At 39.9% G+C, this 24,279-nt stretch overlaps 1 protein-coding gene across 1 annotated transcript in view; it reads left to right on the top strand.

Annotated features, from left to right (window-relative positions):
* Positions 1-24,279, top strand: part of cdh23 (cadherin-related 23) — a 201,307-nt gene that overhangs the window by 13,316 nt on the left and 163,712 nt on the right. The window contains exon 3 of the mRNA XM_084948030.1: positions 2,312-2,386. Coding sequence (XP_084804156.1) covers positions 2,312-2,386 — 75 coding nt within the window. The remainder of the gene's footprint in view (positions 1-2,311; positions 2,387-24,279) is intronic.

The raw sequence follows: 24,279 nt of genomic DNA, 5'->3' as shown, positions 1-24,279 counted from the left end.
GCGCTAAATTATGCTTTCCCACACTTTTTTTCTGGCCTGTGCACCTTTCAATCCTATTTCCCATTTTTTTCTCATTATCATTCCTTCGCTCACGCTTTCCTTCTCTACTCTCCCCCACTGTCTCTTGCATAATGTCTCACATTATTAGTGTTAAGCCATAAGCACCACCAAGAAAAAAATGTCTGGTTTGCTTCCTTGCTGAGTATGAAGGCTTTTTTTTGGGGGGGGGGCAGATATAGCAAGGGTGAGCTCAGCTGTTGTGGAACGTCATGGTAACTGTCTCTCAGTGACAGGCAGGAGACACCTCCAATCACACGCAGCGCTGAAGCAGCATGGAAAGTTATTAAGCGATTGTCACAACCTCTTTCCATCAAGCGCAATGAGTTTATCAAGACCTTCTTTCTCTGGAGTCCTCCAGTCTCTCACCTCTCACTATCACCTCGCACATTTTCTGTTGCTCCCTCTTTCTTCTCCTCACCTTTTAAATCCCTCTCTTTCTCTTGCCTCCTCTAACTACCCCATTAGCACACTGACCTTGTGCTTCTCTTGAGCATTACCTCCCTGATCCAGCAAATTGGATTTATGATCATCATTGTGATTATTTTGTAGCTGTAATCAATCCGCATTACTTTAACCAAGCCTGGTGTAAACCACAGGTACGGACAGGAGCTTATTAACCCTCACCCTAACTATCTTCAAACCCTGTCAAGCACGCTCCATGTTCTTGGCACTTGAGAGCTAGAGGCAAGCCAGAGATGAGCATCTTCTTCTGCACAGACGGGCACATGACTGAACAAAAAGCTCGTACTTTCAAAGCACCTATTCACTCTATCAAGCACTCTCACTTCAAACAAGTTGGCCTCCCCTTTCTTTTGCTTCACTGTCTCTGTGGTCTGCCGGCTTGTTCAGCTGATCAAAGACCATCAGCTTTGTTTGCTGATCTTTCCCCCTAAAAAACAGCTTGTATTGCTCTGCCTTTTGACATTACAGAACACTCGCCAAACATGGGACGCTATTAACCCTTTAACAGGCCCTTTTAACCTGTTGTGTTGTAATGGACAATCCCTCCCATACGTAGATCTTCCTACTTTTGTCTTTGCAGATGGTTTTTCTGTTTGTTAAATTTAAGTAGTTGTCAGTAAAAATTAATACAAAGAGAAGACATCAAAGATAAAGCTGCAGTGGAGGTTTTTTAAGGGAATTAAAAAGTAACTCACCCATTTTTAAAAAGTGCAGCTATTGACGCATTTTATACCACAGTACCTACACGTTGCACTAGATGTGCACCATTAAAATTAAAAAATTATTCATGTAAAGTTTTTATAATATTAAAATAATAATAAAAAATTGTTATTTTGGCATTTAGGATAGGACACCAGGAGTCTAGACTCTGGTAGCGATTGTGGGACAGGTGGTAGACATGTAGGACACAATATGAACGATTCACCATCAAAGACCAGGGAAGAGAAGCTGATTGGATCATAAAAGGCAGGCAAGAAGACAATTGGATGAGTGACGATAACAAAATCAAGGATGAGGAAAGACTAGCCCTGTGATAGACTGGCGATCTCTCCAGGATGTATCCCGGCCCACATCCATTAACAGCTAGGATAGGCTCCAGGTACCCAGTGGCACTGAGAAGGATAAGCAGTTGAGAAAATTGAGGGAGAGATTTGGGAAGCGAACACGGACAGAACAGCAGGAAAAACCCAAACACCCAACTTGCACAAAAGCTTCCTTGAGGTTATTAAAGAAAGCTTTGATTACGAAATCCAAGATAAATGGTGGAAAAATAGAAAATGTCCAAAGTTTGATTTTGCAGTCAAATCAAAGTTTAATGCTGCCTGCAAGACTAACATCATGAACTGAACACACAGCTGTAGTGCAGTTTGATTTATAGACATTCATATTATGATGTTTGCTGTATAAATATTTGAGAGGGAGAGAAATCAAAACATGCTGTTGCCTCTTTTTTTATTTTTTAGTTTAACAAAAGCAGCTATGTGCAAAAATATTACAGGAAGACCAATCAGAGACCATGAGCAACACTTGCTATTCATGAATTCTCAAATTCATCAAAGCACATTATTATTTTTTGATAAAAATGCCAAATTGCAGTTATTACTTAAATTCGTGAACATTAAAAATGCTTTTAGTGGTAAACTTCTGACTTCTGAGAGAAGAAGTTAACCTGGGATTAAAAGTTCAAGTTTTTAATAGATTTCTAAAATATTATTTTTGTTGTTTTTAGGACAAGTTTTCTAAAAAAAAAAAAAGAAATGTATCTTGAATTGTTCCGTTCTCCCCAAAGGCTCCAACCAGCCACCACGTTTCCTGAACTACTTCTTCTCGACCTACCTTCTCATCTATGAAGACACACCTATTGGTGAGTAGATTCAGCACACATCAGTACATTTTTATACTTCGTATTTTGAATATGTACTTTTTGTGACATTTTTGTTTGGCAGTGTGATTTTTCTAATGTAAAATATGTGCTGTGGCTCCAAAAAGCTGGGCTACACTGTTATGTGTGATGCGTCTACAAGGTCTAAAGTAAGTTAGTCTTTGTTTTGGCTTCGTCGCTGTACTCGCTGCACAGATGTGTTCCGTCCTCTCTTCCTTGAATACAAATTGCAGAAGAAAAAGCAAGTCAAGAGGAATGTCATAAAAAACGCTGACAGTGATGGAAATGGATGTCCGTTATCATGATGCGTGTATATGCATGAGTCTGGTTGTCTGAATGATTCTTTATGCTATATAATATTTAGCTTGCACAACAGCTCCTCCTGATGTTGATGTCTGAAAGAACTTGTCCACATTGGGTACCTTTGTGTGATTATAAGCTTGTTCATTACATGTCCCACTAGTTTTGGCTCTATTATACCCTGTATTTATTTTCTCTTTTTTTTCCATGTCATTTCTGTTGGTTGTGGTGATTGACAGGGCAATTTGAAGATGTCAGGCTTTTCATCATCTCTGAGGGTGTCAGTGGCTTGGAATTAAAATCCTTTATAGTGGATTGATTTTCTAGGAGTTTGTTTTTTATCACATGACCTTTACACTCTACCAGTCTGTCAACACTAGTCTGAGTCTTAAATTGTTCACTTATGTCTACACCCTGAGAGCTGTTTTCTGCGAGTGGTTGCATGTCACGGGCATTGTCTTGCGTTTTTAAAATGCACCATCAAGCTGTCAATGTCATGTCCAGTGTCATCATCTCAGTTAAATGTTTTGTACTATAGCCAGGACAGACTACTGTATCCCACAGTAGGACCTACTGTAAATCTGCATCATCATGACCTCAAACACCGTTGCCCTCAATAGTTGCTTGGTTTGTCATATTTATCCAAAAGGACAAAGTCAGTTCTGGCGGAAGGCCATCTCTTCATAAACTCAGCTGCTGTTCTAACCAGTGAAGGGCATGGATATGTTAGTGGGTGGCATTACTAATTTCCCTAACTACTCCATTCCACATTCCAATTGCTCTTAGGCCATGAATTATTGTCCTCCTCTCAAGCAGCTGGACGTTGGTACAGCAACGCCCTCCATTGGTTTAGAGAGCTGTCAGTCATGTCCTTGGCCCGGTCTGTAATGGCTTACTCAGTAATGTGATTGTGAGGCCGGCTTGAATGATCAGACAGTGACAATTTGTCAAGATTATTGTTTATTAGCTCAGCAGATGTCCTCCTCTAGGAGGCCTTCCAATTCATAAACACGTAAACACACAAATGTGCTCACACAACCACACGAGCCTATGAGTCAAATGTTGGTGTGTTATGTGAGGAAAGGATGTGACCTAGTGAATAATAGCTTAAGATTCTTTTTCAACCTAAACACCTACAGGTGTAGGTGTACAGCAGCAATTACAGCTGCACTGGATTGACGTTACGCTTGCTTTTCATTTGAATAAAAGGCCATAATGAAAAAGAACCCGCATATTTTCTCATCTCAAGGTTCGGTGCAAAGATTGTGCAAAGAATAAAGAAGTGTTAAATTGGCCTTTCAGGGCACAGTGGAGGCGATTTAATCATATTCAAAACTTAATATGTTCCTCTGTACTTCATTAGACCATTATTTTCACACAAATTTGATGAACGTAAATGAGCACCTGTCTGGCTGACTGGAAGCCAAACTGCTCAACTTGAGCGCAATGATCAGGTTTCCACAGCCACAGTGATTGGTTACATTCGGTTACCATGGAGGTTGCTGGATTAAGTCATTGTGGTGGTGTAACAGTGGTTCGTGTGAGCGGGCTGTCTGAGATGACACCAAGAATTAGTATAACAGGTACAAGAAAAACAGCCTGGGAAAATTGCTGCACATGGATGCCCGTGGAGACACTTAAAACACCTTTTATTTGGCCTTGTCTTTTCAGCAGATCGGTAACTTCAGCACATGGCCTCTAAGTCAGTATCCTCATGCCTTCGTACACCATGCAAAAACACATTCAATACAATATTTATCAGGCAGATGAGGGAACACATCCAAACAACTGGTTCACCCGAAAGACAAAACGCCAAAACACAGACTTAACAATGTGGTGTATGCTGTACAGTGCAGCGAGAAATGCCCAGACCTCTACATTGGAGAGACCAAACAGCCACTTCACAAGCGCATGGCACAACACAGAAGAGCCACCTCCACAGGACAAGACTCAGCAGTCCATCTGCATCTTAAGGATAAAGGACACTCTTTCGAGGATGCCAATGTTCACATTTTGGACAGAGAGGACAGATGGTTTGAAAGAGGAGTGAAAGAAGCCATCTATGTCCACTGTGAGCGACCATCTTTGAACAGAGGCGGGGGTTTACGACACCAACTCTCTGCCATCTATAATCCAGTTTTGAGATCCCTTCCCAGACGCCTTAACGCCCACTCACATCCTGGGCCATCTGACCTCAGGAATTCGCATGATAAGGTGGGGCCAGGTTTCACAATGAACACACCCGAAACTCTGGCTGATTGGGACCCACACCCAGTTTCACACCTTGGCTCAGGCGATTAGAGGATCATCAGGGGGTCCTTTTGTCCCTCTGTGGGGGGATACTCCCACTAGGTTTATATCTGGGACTCTCCACCATTTGACCTTAGAACTGAAGAAGCTTCTCGGATGAGAGGTGAAACGTCTTCAAGTAACTTAAAGAAGTCCAGACGCTTTTCTTTGCAAGCTCCTTTGACTACGATGACCTGGATGACTGAGAACCTTCACAGACATCCAAACATGGATATTTCACTCACTTCTCTCCTCCTCTCAGCAGCAAGGGATTTGATTTGGGAACTGGCACAAGTTGTTTGAAGGATGCTGCGCAGATGTGTGCTGAAGATGCATATGTAACACAGTGGGATTAGGCTGTGACTTGGTGTGAACTCACACAAGTGACATATACTGTATACTGTCAACATACTGGCTGGTCAAATGACTCCGGGGACAATGGCTAACTTGTGGGCGCTTCCAATATAGTCGGTGAGCCAAATCTTCCTGCTACATGCTCAGACCATTTTGAATAAATAAAAATTTGCTTTTAGGAAGCAAAATTGTGGTCAGATGATAGACAGTAGTTTTGAGATTATATTTCAGCAACTACAGTTCTTTTTGCACCAAACACGAAAGCATGACTGGTCAGCAGAAATCAGTCTACATGTGTTCACATTCAGTGACTTTTATTCATTTATTTATTTTGTCACATCCAGGCAGTGCGATCATTCAGTCTTGGAGGGGAGGGCAGCTAAACAGAAGAGCTGATGTTTAAATGCAGTGGCAGATAACAGCGTGTGTTGTGTCAGGAAATGGGATGTGTAATTAGACAGAGAGAACACTTTGATTAAATGCTCTCATCTCCTAATCCACTTTGCCCTGATTCGGCAGATTAAGCTCTCTACTAAGTAATTAACTTGTGGAAACACAACATTTGTCGAAAAAACTTCCACACTCTGCTGGGAAGGTTGGTGCATGTCTTGTAGTTTATGCCAATTAAGCAAAAGGCTTTGCTGCCTCGTTCTGTTCAACAATTTGGCTCGTGCTTTAACCTCATGCCAACCCATGATCATTTATGTGGGATAAGGTTTTTTTCATATTCATTCAAAATCATTTCTTTTCTTTCTTTTTTTTTTTTTTTTACCAAGGAAATGAGAATCCTCAGAGGTCCAAGAAAACAACAGGAGATAAGCTTCTGTGTGTGCTGTTTGCATGAATGTAGGAGATGTGTTTCTGAAGCAGCCCTTTGAGTTATTGTAAGTTGATCATATTCATCATCGACCTGAACAGAGAAAAAAGTCTTTATTTCCTATAGATCACATAATGGACATACATGACTGGCATATACGATATATATGCCAGGTTTTTTATTAGCCAAACTAGATCTTCCTATCTTACAGCGTATTTTCTTCTTTCACATGTTTTCTGTCTGATTTTAGAAGAAGCTAAACGAGACCTGAAGCATGGCTCTTCAAGTCACTTTTCCCCCCTCCCTCTCTCCTTTAGTCTGCATGAAAGATGTAGAGCCATAGCTGCATCTCCCATTACCAGGTCACTATTAAAACAATTAAAATAACAGCCTTCTGTCAGAATGTCTTCCCTCTCCCGTTTCTCTCTTGCTCTCCTCTGCACCCCCACATTCTTCGACTGCCACAGTAAATACCTTGCACTTTTAATTAGCTCTGTGGCGTACCCAATTCAATAATAATTAAAGAGCAAGAGGTAGCCCCAAGGAAGAACTTATTAAAGTGTTCCCCTAAATGTGTTGATAATGTCTGTGTACTCTCCCCAGCCAATTCCCCACTGTCAAGCATGCTCTGCATTAACTGTGGCTTGTCAACTCTCTGTTTTCTGGACACTGTCTCTTTCTCAGCCTTCTAATTCGGTCGATCGGCTCTGTCAGCTTGCCCGCATGCATTGAAAAAGCGGTATTTATAATTTTCGTGGGTTGTTGTGGGTTGATGGTGTCCTAATGTGAATGGTTTTTATTTTTACTGGATCAATGCTTTTTGATAGAGTTGTCTTTATCTGACATCTAAAAGCAAGTGCTTGAACCGGCATAGACACATTTGGTATTAAACAGGTCATGGCAGGGGCGATTGTGGAATCGAGCATTTAGGGGAGCTCAGCCCCCAATCATAGTGTGCTTGAAGTTAATATAAAGGGTTAAAGGGAATATGCTGTTTGCACATGTTGTCAACTTTCTCCAACCTAAATAGTTGTATTACCTATCGTAGTGTCTCTGAATCATTCAGAAAAATAATCCCAGATTTCAATAACACACCGGGTTTAGGGTGCACCCTTATTGTCAAACCTAAGACAAATATCATGTTGACAAGAATTTTCTACAGCCAGTTTTATTTTACAGCCAGTACTATTTGTAGTAGAGGAGATGCAATATCAAAGGAGAAACATGCACAACATTATACCAGTTTCTTAACCACATACAGGCACTCCACCAAGTCATCAACGCAACATTATTCAGACATTTAAAAAAAAACAATCTATCATAAACCTGGACTTGTTCAATTTTGCAAATCATTATTGCCAGGTTGTCCTAAAAAGTCCCAGTGTAATGATATAAATATGGTGAATGTGGTCAAAACAGAAGATACTTTGGATTTATAACTATGGGGTTGACTTTGACTACATGTCCACGCTTACTTCTTTCTTTTTGCTCTCTCTCTCTTTTGCTGTCTCCATCCTGCTCTCGTTCTCTTCCTCTGTGCCCTTGTGCTGTCAATAAAAAGATAAATGGAACACTGAAAAAAAAATTCCAACTCAGTAAAGGCATAATTTGATTCAAATCAATGTATTATAATAGTCTAATTGAATTTGCTGTTGGCCATTAACATATGAGGTAGCCTTGTGACTTGGTCTCACCTGGATTTAGCTTCAATTTTCCTTTTCTTTAAGAAAAACAAATATATACAATAATGGAAGAAAAAGAAACTTCAAAGTTTCTTTCTTCCCTTTAATACATTGTCCTTCCCTTTATTTATTGCAAACAACCAATGAAAAAAGTACATCAGCTCCCTGTCTGGCATGTAACAATATGCTAGCAAATAAATTGGATCAGAAAGGTAAAATAGCCAATAATCTCTTAGCAGTCTAACCTAACTAACGTTTTTCAACAGTATATAGAGATTAAATGAGCAGACACAGCAATAACCCTGTGTTATCAGAACTAATGTTTCAAGTATGTATTTTGAATTATTGCGCATCATTTATTTGTGTCATGACATTACATCTTCATTTTCTTTCTGCTGACGCAAAGTAAGTCTCGTTTATTCAAGACAAACCTAGCTGTCGAAGCATGCGAGGCCTCTGTGTGTGTGCACTGTGGCATCATAGCATCAGGAACATCAGACATTTAAACATGTTTTCACTCTGTGTTCACTTCCATAGACAAGATGGCAAAATATAAGATTAGAGCACATTGTCAGAAAATAATACTAAAATGTGTTATTCCTATTATAATAATAATTAATATTATTATATATTATATATAGTTTGATTGATTGATTGACTCTTTATTTTGAACATGTTGAAAAAGTACAACAACATAGAATTAAAAGAGACAAATGAACAAAGCAAAACAAAAGGAAAACGAGCAACCACAACTACAAATAACTTTCATGTTCAAAAAGGAGCAGGAAGAAGCATAAGCTTATTTAATCCCACCCCCTTTCCACTATCTAGTAATCAATAGACTGCAGAAATACCTCCTTGCAGTTACATTATATGTTACGTGTATTTTTTTTATTAATTATATATATATAATTATATATATATATATCTTTCTATCTATCCATACATATACACATGCACACATATACACATTTTCAATAACCCCAGTAACACCTCAAAGGATACACAACCTACAGATATATATACCCATACCAACATACCCGTGCACCCGCACACACATGAAAATATTGGACAAGAACACCCCATCAAATCTCTACCTCCTTCCTGTACCCTGCAAAAATCATATCCTTAAACCGCTTTTTAAACTGCGCCATGCTCGGACATTGCTTCATATCTTTACTTAGTCTGTTCCACAGCTTCACTCCACACACAGAGATGCAAAAACATCAGTTATTTTTAGAGTCACTGAAACAGGATTTAGGGATGCATGAATGCTCTGAAAAAGGGTGTAAATTTGCCTATGTCTTATTGACACTTCAGTTGTCTTGCTTATGTTACATCAGTACAAATTCTAATGTTATCCTTTTAAAGATTTTGCTAAGTTGTATTGATGTTTAGTCAAGTGTGCAAATGACTTTCTTTTGTTAAGATTTGTTGGAAAGATAAGACAGACTTCAAGGTCAGTTGTGCTACCTTGAAAATAACATTTTCAGTGTAGCACTATAGTGTTTTGAACCATATTTCTGCAGCAATGAAAATCTCTCGGGAAGCAGACATGACTGATTTTAATGTTCAGAAAATGACTAAAGAAACATGAATGCTCCTTTGAGGCTTTTCTCTTCCTTGAGAGGCATTTGGAAATCATATCTAATTCCCCATTTGTTGCACCTGGCTGGAGATGAGGACTGCTTTTTTCTGCTGTTGATCAAATAATTGGCCAGACTATTACCTGCTTGGAGAGAAAAACCTCATACCTGGCTGACACTACTGGTGTGAACCACTGACTGAGGTACAGACTCCCCCATCTTTGGCTCTGAGCTTCTGCATCATCCAGCAATATATTTTAAGGCTCCAACTACACTGTGGTAGCATTTCCTAACACTTACACCTGCTCCTCCTACCACATAGATGTTATAATATACTGTATATATACTGTATATTATAAATATACTTAAAATTATCTTTGCACTACTTTGATTTTACCTGTGTTGCTGTCCACCAAACCACTCTGTTTTGGTGGACAGCAACATCTATTTTTGAACAAGCAGGAATCTAATATGTGTAACATTTTAAAGATGTAATGTTTTTAACAGTTATGTGTGAAATTTTTTAAACCTGCTGAATAATATTAAACTTGAGGTTTTGTCCCATTCTTGCAGAAAAAAAATCTTAAGATCTCACAGTTTTAACACACGTTTTCAACATGGTGCAAAGAGCTCAGACGTGCTCTAAAGTAATCAGCCAAACATTCAATCAAAAACTCAATTGTCACATTTTTTGTCACATTTAAAGATATAAATATATATTTAAATATATAGAAAAAAAAGCAAAACACTGAGTTCAAGAAAGTTGCTATGTTTTCAAGTATTTAGTGTTAGCCTTGAAAGGGTCTATCTTTCCCTGTATCTTTTACTTGCTCATCAGGAAGCATAGTCAAAAGCATTTAGAACGATTGTGAATCCTTAATTTTTTTGACATATTAAATACCTCAACACACTGGAGGGCTTTAACAGGACTGGAACGTGCCCAGGAATCTTTTGCCTGTCTTTTGTGTTTTCTGTGGACAAAGTATGTTGGAACAGAACAGAAGACATAAAAGAAGAAGTAAATAAATATGAGTAGTGATTTTTTTTAAACAAACAGAAAGGGTAATTAGGGTACTGTCAGGAGAAAATGACAGGAGAAGTTCCTCCGAGTGTTTATTTAGTTGTTTTTAGCATATCAGCTGGTATCTGGGACCGCCTCTCGGCAGCATGCATGCTCTAGATGTTTGTTATTGTTACTCGTAGCGGGGCAGCCCATTGGTCTGTTTTTACTCCCACGTTTAGTCCTCATTTAGCCAAATCAGAAAGCTGTGTATGTGTTCTTTTTGAATCTCTGGCAACTGCTTTTGCATCTGTCACTGTGAGTTTGAGTTGGTGGATGTGCTTTGTGCACGACAGTGACTGTGTCTCTGGCTGTGCATGCGCGTCTTGGTTTTATAAATCCTATCTACCAGCTGCAGATGTGAAGTATTCCTTCCTGCTGAGGTTTGAACCATCCGATCTCGGCAGGAGATGAGTCCTAACATGTCCGGGAGATATTCTTAATGACTGGAAGTTTTTCCTCTCCACATGAAGAGTCTTCACCTACCTCAGTTTAGGAAGGGGACACACTTGATCTTTTTACATCTTGTGACAGCTCGCTGCTGTCATTAAGGTGGTGCATTGACTCCCACAATGGCTTACCAATAATGCCAGCAGACTGCCATCCAAGAGGGACCTCTGTTTTGGTTTAGTCAATCATCCCTTATCTCTCCCCGGTGGTGCCTTGCTCCCCCTTTCCTCCCCCAGGAAATAATGGGGTCCACAGTTCAGCGGTGTCTGCAAACACACCATCCATCATGACGCTGTGCTGTGCTATATTGTCTGCGCTTACCTAGCACGTGATATGTTAGTGCTATTATGGCCCGTGCAAACGCTTAACACACAGGTCGTCATTGCAACATTGCTTCCGCGTTTTGTCGAATGCTAAGCATCATGAACACACTTAATTTTCACTCGTCTTTTTTCTTTCTAAGTATCTGACTTCGTCATTGCTTTCCTGCCCGCACGGTATGCTGTCTCTTACTCAGTTTGGAATGATAAATGATACTGGTGGTGTGGTGGAGTGAAATGTTACCCACAGTATGCATTTCCAATGCAGCGTTTTGGCATGTTTTCCAGGAATGTGCCCTCCAAGCCACTCAATATTTAATTTTTGTCCAGGAGAAAAGTAAAATTTTCACCACTCAAATAACAGTTGATGTACAGTAATTTGATATATTTCATTGTCAAACTGTAGTCGAGACCAGGTTTGGAACAATAGCTTTCAGCGTTATCTGTAAATATAAGAGCTATATATTTTGGAATTGTTAATCCATAATAACATGTTACGATTGTGTGTTGTTGTTTTTTTTAAAAAAACATGTCATTCTTAAAGGTAACAGTTTATTACTTCAGCCAACCACAAAAATTTCCCCCCAAATATTTCCAACATCTATTTCTGAAAAAGTGCTGCATGAAGCGAAATTATTATGAACTAACTATAGCAGTTTTGGCCTTAGTTAGCCAACTTAATCCTGGGCACATCTGTCATGTTCTAATGTGAAATAGTGTTGCAACAACATCAACCTAAAAAGAAAAACCTAACAAAATCATTGCAAGTTTTATTTTAAGATTTTTTAAACATCTGTCATTTTTTCTTTTCAGTGACTTCTTTTTCTTGTCTGTATATACTGCTGTTTAGCAGCAGTGTCATGCGTTCTGCATGAAAATTTTCTAAAGCAAACATACTGCTTCTGTGGTTTGCCCCGCTCCATACAGGGGTTTTTTGTCTTATGACCAGACAGTGTAAGAACGTTGAGAAAAATACAAAGGCGGCGGAAGTGTGAATAACTGTAGGCTGTTTGTGAGATCTTTCTCAGGGTTGTAAAAGTTAATTGAAATTGTCTGTGGGAATGTGCTGCGACACCAGGTTGAGCAGCGCTGCCAGTGTGCCCAGCGCCCAGCTGACAGGCCTCACCGCGACGGTGGCAGTTGTTAGATTAGCTGACTAATCGAAGCTGGGCTCTCACACCGTGATAATCATATTTAGACCCCAAATGAAATTTAGGTTTGAATGAAATTCATCTGTATGCGGGTCTCTAGAGTTTGAAGAATATACAGCATAAGAATTTAGACAAACTAATCTGTGTCACTGGACAAGACACTTACTTGTGATTGACTTAGTTTAGAGTGTGAGATGGGGGGAACACCATGGTCATCAATCAATACCCGAAAATATCAGCTTTGGTAAAAAGTTCAGTCTGTTGATCCGTTTGTGTGTGTGTGCAAATGAAATGCCTCGGATTTAAACCCAGTTTAATCTCAGTGGTATCCAGAGGAATTGCCTTCCACCTGATCAGTACTTATGCATTTATGTAGTTTTATATTTAGCTTCTTTTTTCATTTTTTCTCCTCAAACGTACTTATTTGTTCAGGTTTTACTGTTTTGTTTACTTATGCATTTGAGCATGTGTATGTGTTAGTTGTATGTGTGCACATGTTACCCCATTCTCCTGTAGTGAGGGGTGCATTGCTGGATGGCGGATCAGCTTCTCGCAGCTGCTTATCTGGCCCAGGTGGGTCACGGCTGATACCTGCCTGAGCCACGCAGAGCAGCTAACCTGGAAATTGATGTTTCACATCAGCGACCACCTCTCTCTGCTCCAGTGCAGGAAAGCTGAGGAGGAGGAATGCATATGTGTGCGCATTTCTTTCCATGTGTGTGTTTGTGAGAATGTATCTGTTGCTGTCTCTCTTTGCTCCTTTGAAGATGGACATGCATATGGCGGTTAGTGTCGTGACTCAAATGCTGATACAGATAGGCTCGGGGTTTTTTTATGCATACGGAAAAAGGCCTTCTTTTTAATTATAAAGAAGATGTAAGTTCAAAAAAAGAGAAATTAAATGTCATGGAAAACTCTTAATGGTCTTTGAAACTCAGAAGGTCTCAAATACCACTAGAGACGATTTTCTCAAATCGCTTAACTAGGTTGGGATAATTTTCTGAAAATTACCCGAGCATGAGAGAAGAACGTGAGTTCCAGCTGAGGCAAGGACTTGAGTTTAGTGCACATTTTTTTGCAACACCTCATTTTTGCCATCAGCAGCATCAAAGTTGCGATAGTAACAATACTACGTTTTTGTTTGCTTTACATATCACAAAAATGCGATTGCTTCTGGAGTAAGATATTTGCTAAACCTTCAAATTATTGTTTGGATGACATGCTAGATCAGCCTATATCCAGCGGCTTGCAGTGTGTAATATCACCGTTGGGTTGTCAGAGGCTGGTGTGCATTCTATGAAGAAAGGTTATCTCGTCCTTGTCTTGAAAGCTGACATTTGTTCTCATAAAGGCCATTGTGTTGGTGCCAGATGGAATTAACTGACATGTGGGGTGCCTGCACTGTGTCCCTCATTTTGTGGACCAGTCCTTGGCTCAAATGTGCTTCCTTTGATTTATTCTATTTTAATAATTTTGGTCTGATTATGTTCTCAGTATACTTACATTCACATGCAAAACCACTACAGCCTTTTCAGAGCACGTTCATACATTGTGACTTTAGCGGTAGCTCTTTTAAATATGTGCGTGTTTGCTGTAAGCAAGTAAAAGGCCAAGAGGGCAGGTGAGTGTGTTTGTGTATCTGTATCCTGTAATGTTTATGTGGTTTTTCACGTTGGTGCAGTGGTGAGCTGGAGTGACTGCAGTATAATAGAACTCGTCCCTTTTATCTCACAGCCGAGATGATGTGTGACGCGAGGCCTACTTAGAAGTGCGGATCACTTTTTTAAGGAATTAGGCAAGCTTGTCTTCTCTGCCTTTCTTTTTAGCCCCCATTTATGGTTGGTTGGTGTTATGGTTGTTTTTTTGTTCTCTGCTGTTTGTCTCCAGTTATTTATTTATTTTTATTACAAATTCTGAGCTTTTCCGCTGTCAGTCATTGTGTATTGTAAGGTACCTGCATTCACGCCTGCACAAACTCGCACACTTACCATACAAAATACGAGGTTGTTTGTGCTCACTTTTAACCCACACCTGTCACAGTTCTCGGGTGATAGTGATGACAGTGCGTCTTGCTGAAGGAGACGCTGTTTTGTTCATGAGTTTGTTGTTGTTCGCGAGTTTGAGGACGACATGGCGGAGGGGGGCGGCGTCGCAAACCGATAAACCAGAGCAGCTGTCATTGTCCAGATCTGTCCTGTTTTTTGTTTTTGTTTTTGTTTTTTTGGGGGGGGTTATGCCCCCCCTCATCACTGTGTCCCTTTCCCCAGATTGACCAAAGAGGTCAATTGCCAATTTGCCAGTGCCAATGTCTTTGTCAGGAAACAATATTAATTTTGGCTAATTAGGACCTAAAGCTAATGAGCACTACAGATAATGAGCTCATTTATAATCCATAAAACAACTGTGGCGTGTTATGGGATGGAGGGAAAAAAACTGTGATGGTGGCAAATTCAGCTGCAGCGTAACAAACAGTCTGGACATATGCGTTTACACACACACACACACAGGGCATCCTCTTCAACACACTCATGCTCTCTCTTTTTCTTTCTAATACACAGACACTCACATACATGCACGCACACACACTTAAGGCTCTGGCATGTCTGCATTGCAGTCCTGTACTGGTCAGCTTAATATATTTTCAGCCAAGCTTTTCAGACAGTGACCATCTCGTCCCCTTTATTTTCTATGTGCATCTCCTCTCTTCTCTCTACCTTTGTAATTCCAGCTGTTACCTGTCTCACACAGAGTTCAGATGAGTTCAGTGGGAGTTCAGATAGGAAATGTGATGTGGAGGGAAAAGAAGAAGAAATGAAAAGAAAAATTGGGGGAAAAAATATCATGGGAGGAAAGTGCTGGAGGAATATTGAAGGAAAAAAATGAAAAAGAGAGAATGAAGGATTAATGGAAGGGAAGAGGCAGGCTGAAGCAATAAGGGGGTGAAGGAAAACATGGATGTGAAAGTGATACACACATGGAGAAATTGGAATAGATACTGGCAGAGGAGGCAATGAGAGCAAGAGGGCTTCACAGCAGATGGACATGAGAGAGAGACAGTGGGAGAGGGAGCAAGAGAGAAAGAGAAGCTGAAGATAGAGCTGTGGTTGTACCTCTGCCCAGCCAGACAAAGTCCAGCTGGAGTTGACTTGGCCAGTTAGTCAGCTAAACCTAACTGAGCTGGAGCTGACCGGGATCAGACATGCTCGGGCGGCATCCAGACCAGAGTGTAGTTTTGCAACTGTTACGGTACACCTGTCTGGTGAGGCCGAAGTCCCAGAGAGATCCCCGAGCTTGGCTGCTGCCGCTAAGTTATGTTAAAGTTTCCAACAATAAATTAGGAGTAATGTGATGCTAAAGTAACGTGATCCAGGGGTGTCAAACATAAGGCCCGGGGGCACAAATTGGCTTGGCAATAACTCCAATCTGGCCTACTGGACAGCTTTGGAAAACATGAAGAAATGCATAAAATTTGGACTTTTAGCTGTATTTTCACAAATTTTACAGCTTTCTCTTTACTAACATGGCCATTCTTGCTTCACTAAAGTTAATTTGATTTTTCACCATCTACTACAGAAATGCAATTTTTCAGCATTTCTTTGTCAAAAGTGAGACACATTGTTGAAAATATATAATATAATTATTATATAGTGGGTAAAATAAGTATTGAAAACATCACCATTTTCCAAACTAAATATATTTCTCAAGGTGCTATTGACATTTCTCCAGGTGTCGTAACAACCCATCCAATACAAACATGTCGGTGGCAACTCGGGAACTCGACAGTTAGCAGCATGGACGGTCAGCATCAATGCTACTTCCAAGATTTCCAATTTTGCTTTGAGAAAGTTGTGTTGTTCCTTTGCTGTTAAGAGATATCTGTGACTTGAGAACTTGCTGATAAAAACAGAAAGGTTACCATTGCTGTCTGAAGCATTTCAGCTGGAACTGCTCCTTAGACAAGGCGGGACACTTAGATAGACACTGAAGTGGATACTTCAACACCATTTTCGGTATTTTCAGTGTTAAAAAACAAACAAACATTTATTTCCACAGACAAGTCTCCATGCTTTTTATAAAACTTGAGAAGAGTTTTATAAAACAACAGGCGTGTTTTACTGTCTTTTCATGTAGCTCTGTTTTACTGTGTAATCACTCTTTTGTAAATGTATATAGTCTTGTTTTTGTACATGCAGTGTTCCTCATGAATCCTGTTCCTTTAGGTTCTGTATTTTTTGCTCGTACCTTTTGGCCTGTTTCTCTCATTTTTGTGCTTTGCCAGTAAAGACATTTCCTCATTACCTCTCCAGACTGTGTCTTGTACTTGGAACCTCTCTTGAACATCATGCCACATAACAGAGGATGACAAGTATTTATTGATTGGTAGCTTTAGTATTACCAGTAATAATTACTTTACTGACCTGAGGTGCTCAGGTAGCTTGGTAGTTATTTAATAAATATTTAAAGCATGGGCATTTTGTAAGCTTTCCAGGAAGTAGAATGCACTTCAGTGCAACTCATCTTAGTCTACAACATGTCTCCATGCAGTTCCTTGCAATATATACATAGAAATTGCAAAAAGGCCTGTAGAGTTTGAGCTACAGACTCTACAGGCCTCAGCTGAATGTTGCTTCATGTTAAATGTTAAAGCTCTTGACAGTACAATGAGAAAAAGACTGGACAAGTATGGCCTGTTTGGAAGGGTTGCCTGGAGAAAGAAATCCTCTCTGAGCATTGCAGCACGGGTTGCAAACTTGCATCTAAACAAACCACAAAACTTCTAGAACAATGTCCTTTGGACAGATAAGATGTTTGGTTTTCTCCAAATGTGGTGCTGTGCATCATGGCCAAAGACAGCATATCAAGACAAATATGTCATAGTAAGCATAGTGGTGGAGGGATGATGATTTGGGATTGTTTCACAGCCAAAAGGACCTGGGCATCGTCTTCTGTACACCACAGTCTTCTAAAGTCAAACATGATCATCACTCAGTTTTTTCACACACTTCTGCATTTTGTCTCAGTTTTTGTTGTTGTTCTTTTTTTTCTTTCTTTTTTTTTAAAGAATAAGAAGGACATTTTTTTTATTTCTGAGTGCTCAGAAGGGTTCCATATTAGTGACAACAAGAACTTTAGGTCACCTCTCACTTGCCAGAGCCTCATTCTTGACCCTAGCTCCTGCCTTACCCCCAACATCTCCATCCACATTCGCAGGGCTGACAGAAACAACATCAACCTTATATTTCAGCAATACAGGGGACAAATGATAAACATGTAAACGGGAGAGAAAAGGTCAAAAGGGAGAAGCTTTTGTTTTAGTGTGAATGTGTTTATGTGTGTGTGGCTTCACGGTGAAAGTGGCATGTTCCATTACCCGACCATGATTTAGCTTACTCTGAGGTAATAGTCAGTCCTGGTGGGGTCAGCAGAGGGCCAGTGTGGGAGAGGAGGGCATGTAGGGAGAGAAACGAGAGGCAAACAACAGAATAAGAACTGGCTTGAAAATTGAGCTTAGCAAGAAAAAATAGATGAAAAGAGCAAGACATGAAGAAAGAAAGAAAATGAAAAAAACTGGGCATTCTTCACAAAGTGCCGTTGTTGATGGACATTTTGGCATATTGGCAGGAGTGGTGCGGTTTGGGTTGGATGTGTGTGTTTTGGGCAGGCATTTGCTTTTGTGACAACGACAGGCCAAGCTGGCTGAGCCGTCACTCCAGAAGCCTTAGCAGCACACAGCCACCTGTCCACTCCTATCAGCGCTGCCTGTGTCCCTCTGTCTGGCCTCCACAAGCAGGACGGAGCGTGATGAGAGGATGACAAAAAACGAAAGCGAGAGAGAGAGAGTGGGGAAACAGCAAGACTGTGATGGGATGGAACAGAAAATAGCAAGAGCAAAGAGCTTTACTGTGTGATCGGAGACCGAATGGAGCTGCGTGTGAATTTGCAGTGACAGGTCTGTCCCCCTTCACCAATGCGTGGGATGACTGTCCACTAATGTCCTTCACTGTCCTCCAAGTTTCTCAGCGTGATTGGTTAGTCACAGCCTTGTCAGTCAGTGTTTTCATCACTTCAACATTTGGGTGTATTAGAAAGCCAATCCTGAGCCGGACATCCAATCAAATGCCTCTTCCTCAGATCGCCGTGCGATCGCTCTTATCATACGCAAGGCAACCAATGATTCGCGTCTGGACGGAAGTCAGCTTCAAAAAATATTTGCTAGAGTTTCTAATGGTATTCTTTTATGTGAATTATTTCTTTTTGTCTTTAAAATATACTTAAAATAATCAGAGTTGCAGTTCCCTATGACATTCATCATTGTGCACCTTAAAAAAACAAAAACCTTGATGCCTCTTCTTCTGGAATCTCAACAGGAAACAAACAGATCACTTTGACTTTGTTCTGTTTTGGCAAGGTTACAGCGTAGTGAGGAAGAATTTTTATTTTAAGCTGTGAACAGGTACCCAAACCATTTGTTTCCAGTACACTTCACCTCCTTTTTAAGCTCTCTAATAGCGATTGCCTCCTTTCTATTGAAGACAGCCATGAATCTGTACACTACATATGCTACATTCAGTCAAACTGTGTGTTTCTTTGTGCTTCTCTCAGACATTTCATTAATCACTTAAACAGAGGTTCCACAGGAAATGTTCATCGATATGAGTACTTCTACATTTTCATAGCTTATCAATATGTTTATCTTGTGTTACTGAGTATGTTCAGGCTGTACACAAAAGTTATACGCACAGATGTTGAGTGTGTGCTTTAGGAGGCGTGTATTTCTCTCAGGAGTGGCTAAAGAAAAGGCAGAGGGTGTCCGCTCATCCGTGACAGATTTAGTCATAAATCTGTCGGATTAATACACAGCCTCTCAAGGACTCTTATGGTGTATGTTGTTGAAACACAGGAGTCACTTAAAGCCAGACTCAAGGTACAATTTGTCTTTGGCTCGATTCCACATCGCAGTTATTGATGTCACCAACACGTGTGTGAACACTTAAACATAAGTACACGTGCATACAGGAGAAAGGAAGCTGAAGAAAAGGTGAATGAGAGGAAGCTGAAATGGAATACGGCAAATGTTTTGTTTCAGAGGAACTTTTGGGAAGATTTTTGTGTGGTAAATCTACTTTGTTTTGCAGCAGCAGACAGATATAACATCCTTTAAAGGGTTCTAGCTGTGATTTGTGTCCACTACACAACAGGAACATTGTAGTCCTCTGCAGTTTTCAATTTACAAATGGGTTGCATTTGTTTATTTGAGACATAAAGACTTGGAAACATTATTGGTGAGCCATTTTCTCTTTTTTCCCATCTTTTTATTGTTAGCTATTTAACTGACCACCGTGGGGGAAAAAGGTTTTACTGTCAGTCTCCGTATTTATTTTCATCCTACGGGGATATAAACTAACAGCATGCATCCTTTTTTCAGCTATTAAAGATGCCTCCCAAACACGTACTTCTCTCTTTATATGGAAATGGAGGTCCAAGCACTTATTTTCTGGCCACCACACTATTGTCATTCCAGGTAGATCTGTTTAGTTTACTTCTGCGTCCAACTGGCTTCCCCGAGGCAAACTGTATCTGTAGACGTTAACAAAGCGCACAACACCGTGGGCATAGAAAGCAGCAATGAGTTGATTTTAACTCATTTCCATCTTATTTCTAAAAGAATAGAAGAAAGATTCATTTGCTGTGTTTTTGACTGGTGGCAAGGGTGTAACTCATTGCATATGCCCCCAAGAGGTCTCTTAAAAGCATGAGTCTGAAACTGCTTAAATCCCTTGATGGAATCTGACTCATAAATTAGTCTCAAAGTGTTTCACATGAGCCAAATTGACTGATGGAGTTAAGTTTGTACGTTGCTATGACTGCCAAGGGTTTTAACTGAGAAGTGCATTGTGCTTGATGCTTGAGAGTCCATTTCTGTCTCTTCACTCACTCAGGATGTGTTGTGAGGATCTCACACTGCACCTCACCTGTGTGAGGTGTGGAAAAGAGCAGAAAGTTATTTTATTACATCCAGAGCAATTCTTTCCCCATATCATTGATCATTTATTGTAACTAACAAATTAATACCTCCCTTGTTTCAGAAATGCTCATATGGATCCTGCTGCTGTCTGATGCTCCAGATATATATAATGAATTCATAAGAAAGACAGCTACAAACACATGATATTAAACATATCACACTCTACAGTGCACAACAAGACTAGAAAATACAAATATTTTAGAAATGACTCCAAAATGTGCTTAAAACTTATATATTGTTGTTTATTTAAACTTTTTTCTGTCCAGAAATGCAGGTAAATAACTGTAATTTGTTGATTTAATCAACTACTAGTTTTTGTAAAACTGTAAATGTGAAAATGTATGCATACCAACAAAAATTATCATTTTGATTCAATAGATTGCACACACAGGTGGATTAACCATTAAAACATGACTGTATCATGAACCTTACATTGGGAAGTAGTCTAAAAAAATTGATAAAATTATTATTGTTGAGTCTCAATATCTGATTAGGGACATATTCTGTCCTTATTGTCTTTATTTCAGTAAATTTAGAGTATTTTTTTTATATATATTTTTATATATGGTGAATATAGAAATATTCCACATGCATGTGAAGTATTCTGTGATTTCAGCTCACATACTGACACTTGCCAGAAATTCTTTTTCCACATCTCAGCACCAAAACGGATCTTCTATAAAACATAAAATATAAATGACCAGAGTATGCAGAAGTCAGATTTTGCATACCTGATTTCTTTAAAATCCAAACTCTTTTCATCTTGATTTTGTCTCTCTCACTTACCTCTTCAGTATCATGTCCATGACAGACTGAGATTTTTCTAAAATTCAGCGTCACAGTAAAGTATTTACCTCAGCTAAGACAAAGTCAGTAATAGGTCAGATTAACAAAATTCACCGTAGCACATATTCCATATACATGAATAGGGACTGGTGCATTGGGGTGTGCATGCTCTGTTACCACACTGTCAGATATACCACAAACAGAGACTGCTGATAGCTATTGCAGCCGAGTATATTCAGTAGAATTTCCTTCTGTATGTGTGTAAGTTTATACCACAGCTTTATGGAACAACATTATAGGATATTACCCTGTTGCTTCATTCAGGTTACTCTCTCGCTCTCTCTTTTTATGATATGAGTGTTTGCGTCCTTGCATTGTGCTACAATGGCATATAATTTGCACATGCTCTTGTTTGCTTTTGTGCTTTAGCTCTGCGCTTGCTATCTGTGATGCTGAAAAGTGTACGGCACTGTAGCTTGGAGTCACACTCTCATAATCACAACTGTTCTGTTTGACAGATGTGAAATTTATTTTTGCTTCTCACCACAATCTGTTTTCAAATTTTCTTCACGTGGTAATCTATAAAGTGGCAAATGCTTCACTTTAAAGTAGAAGTGCGCTGTATGAAATTAGCTCATGCTGCCAGTTAACTTATGACAGTGTTTGCCTGTGTGAATTTTTGATGGCAGTGATTGATGTAAGGCAGCGCGGCTTCAGCTTGGCATTGCTGATGTGTTTGAAGGCTCTCTTTGTCAGCGGATAGACAGTGCAGTAACATGAGTGGCATCATACTGACTCATCAGCCAAGTGATTGCATGACTTCAGTCTTACTGGCCCTGCCTCAAGACAACCCATCAAGTATTTATACAGAGCAGGTAAAGATCAAGATTCTCTCCAGCACCATCCTGCACAGTCAGTCAATCTCATATAGTTCGAGGTGGCTTCATCCATTCTTTCTTTTTTTTCTTCTTTTTTTTTGTTTGCCCCTGCTGGTAGACAGCTGAACATTGCCCATATATCCATTAAGCCTCTGTGCTCCATAAAATTTAAAGCTATAATTCACTGCATGCCTGAAATTGCAGTGCTGACAGTGCCTGTCCCAGTGAATCAGAACTCAGATGAACGAGAGGTCTAGAGATGTCACCAACATAATAAACAGGGCTTTGGCCTACAGCCCCTTTTCTTTCCCAAGCCTGAGGCCCCAGGGCAGGGCCGAGGCTAGTCCCCGTCTAACGCGCACGACTCTTATTGATCCAGCAGGGATTGATGTCCTCCAGCGGCTGATTTAGCTCCCCCCACGGGCCCCCATGCCTTTTCTAAAATGTTGGGCTCAGTAAAACATCCAGGTGTTGCTCTCTATAGGTTATCAAGTCTTCCTTGCTTTTTTTCCTCCTCCTCTTCTTCCTCAGTTTCAGGCTTATGCCTATAGTGCTAGTGTAAATTTCAGTCCTGACATAGTGAAGCAAAAATGGTTTGTCTTTACAAACTCATGCTTTTGGAAAAGTGCTTGCAGTAATGGGGTGTATTTGTTACTCCCTTTAAGAAACATCATTGTTCTTCCTTCTCCCTTCCACTAACATCTACCCTCATTTTTCGCTGCTTCCTTATTGTGGCCATCTCACACTCCAGCCCAGACATTTAAACCTAAATGCTCTCATTGTTTTCTTTAAGCTTCTCAGTTAGGTATCCATCCTCTTTGATTCTGTAAGCAGGTGGAAAGTGTTTTTATTTAACATTCATTCAACATCTTTATGGAACCTTCACAGCTTGAGTGAGTAATCTGAAATTTGTGGGGTCTTAAGAAGAAAGTCTCAGATACTTGATCTGCAAATCTAACAAGATGTGGTAGCTGTTTCAGTTCAGTCCCTAGAAGTTTCTGTGGGCTTACCTTCCTTTGCTGTGTTTCTGACCCACTCATTCTCATTCCTATGCTGCCAGAAGCAGCGGATGTCACAGAGATATGCACAAGGTGTCCCTCAGGATCTGTGCTGTGATTCACTGGTCGCAGCAGTGTAGGATGCTGTATGAGAGGCTAGATTTAATTTCGTTTTTTTAAATGTTTTATGCTGTTTAACTTTTTTCTCTCTCATTGTTAGTTATATTTACACACAAAGCATCTTGATCAAGTTCATGATGGCAGTTCTTGCTGTCCTGGGAATGACGATGTCTCTGACTTTGTGACTTTAGTGTCACTTTACAAACGTGAATACAACCAAAAAGTGGAGAGAAAAGTGAGGAAGTAAGAGGTTCCGAGGACAATCGTAGAGAGAAAGGTGAAGTAGAGAGATGGTTCCTCTCGCCCATTGCTCTTGTCATGAATGCAGTGTTGCAGACTAGAAGGGATGGGGGCAATATTAATGTGCACTGTATCATTCATAACAGTAATACTGGCATCACTTGCTGCTAAATAGCATCATTTGTCAGGGGAAAGGGCTTGGTGTCACAGTGTTACAGATAAGCATTAGAGGGATACCTACGCTACACACACACACACACACACACACACACACCCAAACACAGCTGTGTATATGTGTATGTATATGTGTGTAAATGAATGTAAGTCAGTGCAATGTCCTCTAAGGACATTGCACTGACTTACATTCATTTTCTTTACTCCAACCTAAACTATAACCATCAGTTGCCCTACGTTAACCAAAACATAACATTCACCTTACATTTTAATACTTCAACCTAAATCACGTCCCAAAGTATTTTACACCTTTTTTCTTTACCCACAATCCTGAAAATGAATCCTAATGTTAAACTAACACAGCATAAATCTAACTTGAAACGAAAAAACACAGTGTTTCAAAAATCTGTAAGAAAAAAACCAAAACAAAATGATACAATTAACCACTTTTCTACAATTCGTCGTTTATTGAAATGTCTAAATCTTTTTTCTACCTTAATTTATGCTAAGAATGTCTTTCACCAAAGTATACCTCAGAAATTTCCATATTTGAGGACAAAATAAATTATGTAGATCCTATTGTCTTTATCTAAGTACACCCATTTTGCTCTGTTAATGTCTATGACCTTAGGCAAGGTTAAAAA

This window comes from Perissodus microlepis, chromosome 13, assembly GCF_051167445.1.
Source record: "Perissodus microlepis isolate ML-2025 ecotype Zambia chromosome 13, ASM5116744v1, whole genome shotgun sequence".
In the NCBI taxonomy this organism is placed as follows: Eukaryota; Metazoa; Chordata; class Actinopteri; order Cichliformes; family Cichlidae; genus Perissodus; species Perissodus microlepis.
Note: the sequence above shows the minus strand (reverse complement) of the source record. Positions and strands in the feature narration are given on the sequence as shown.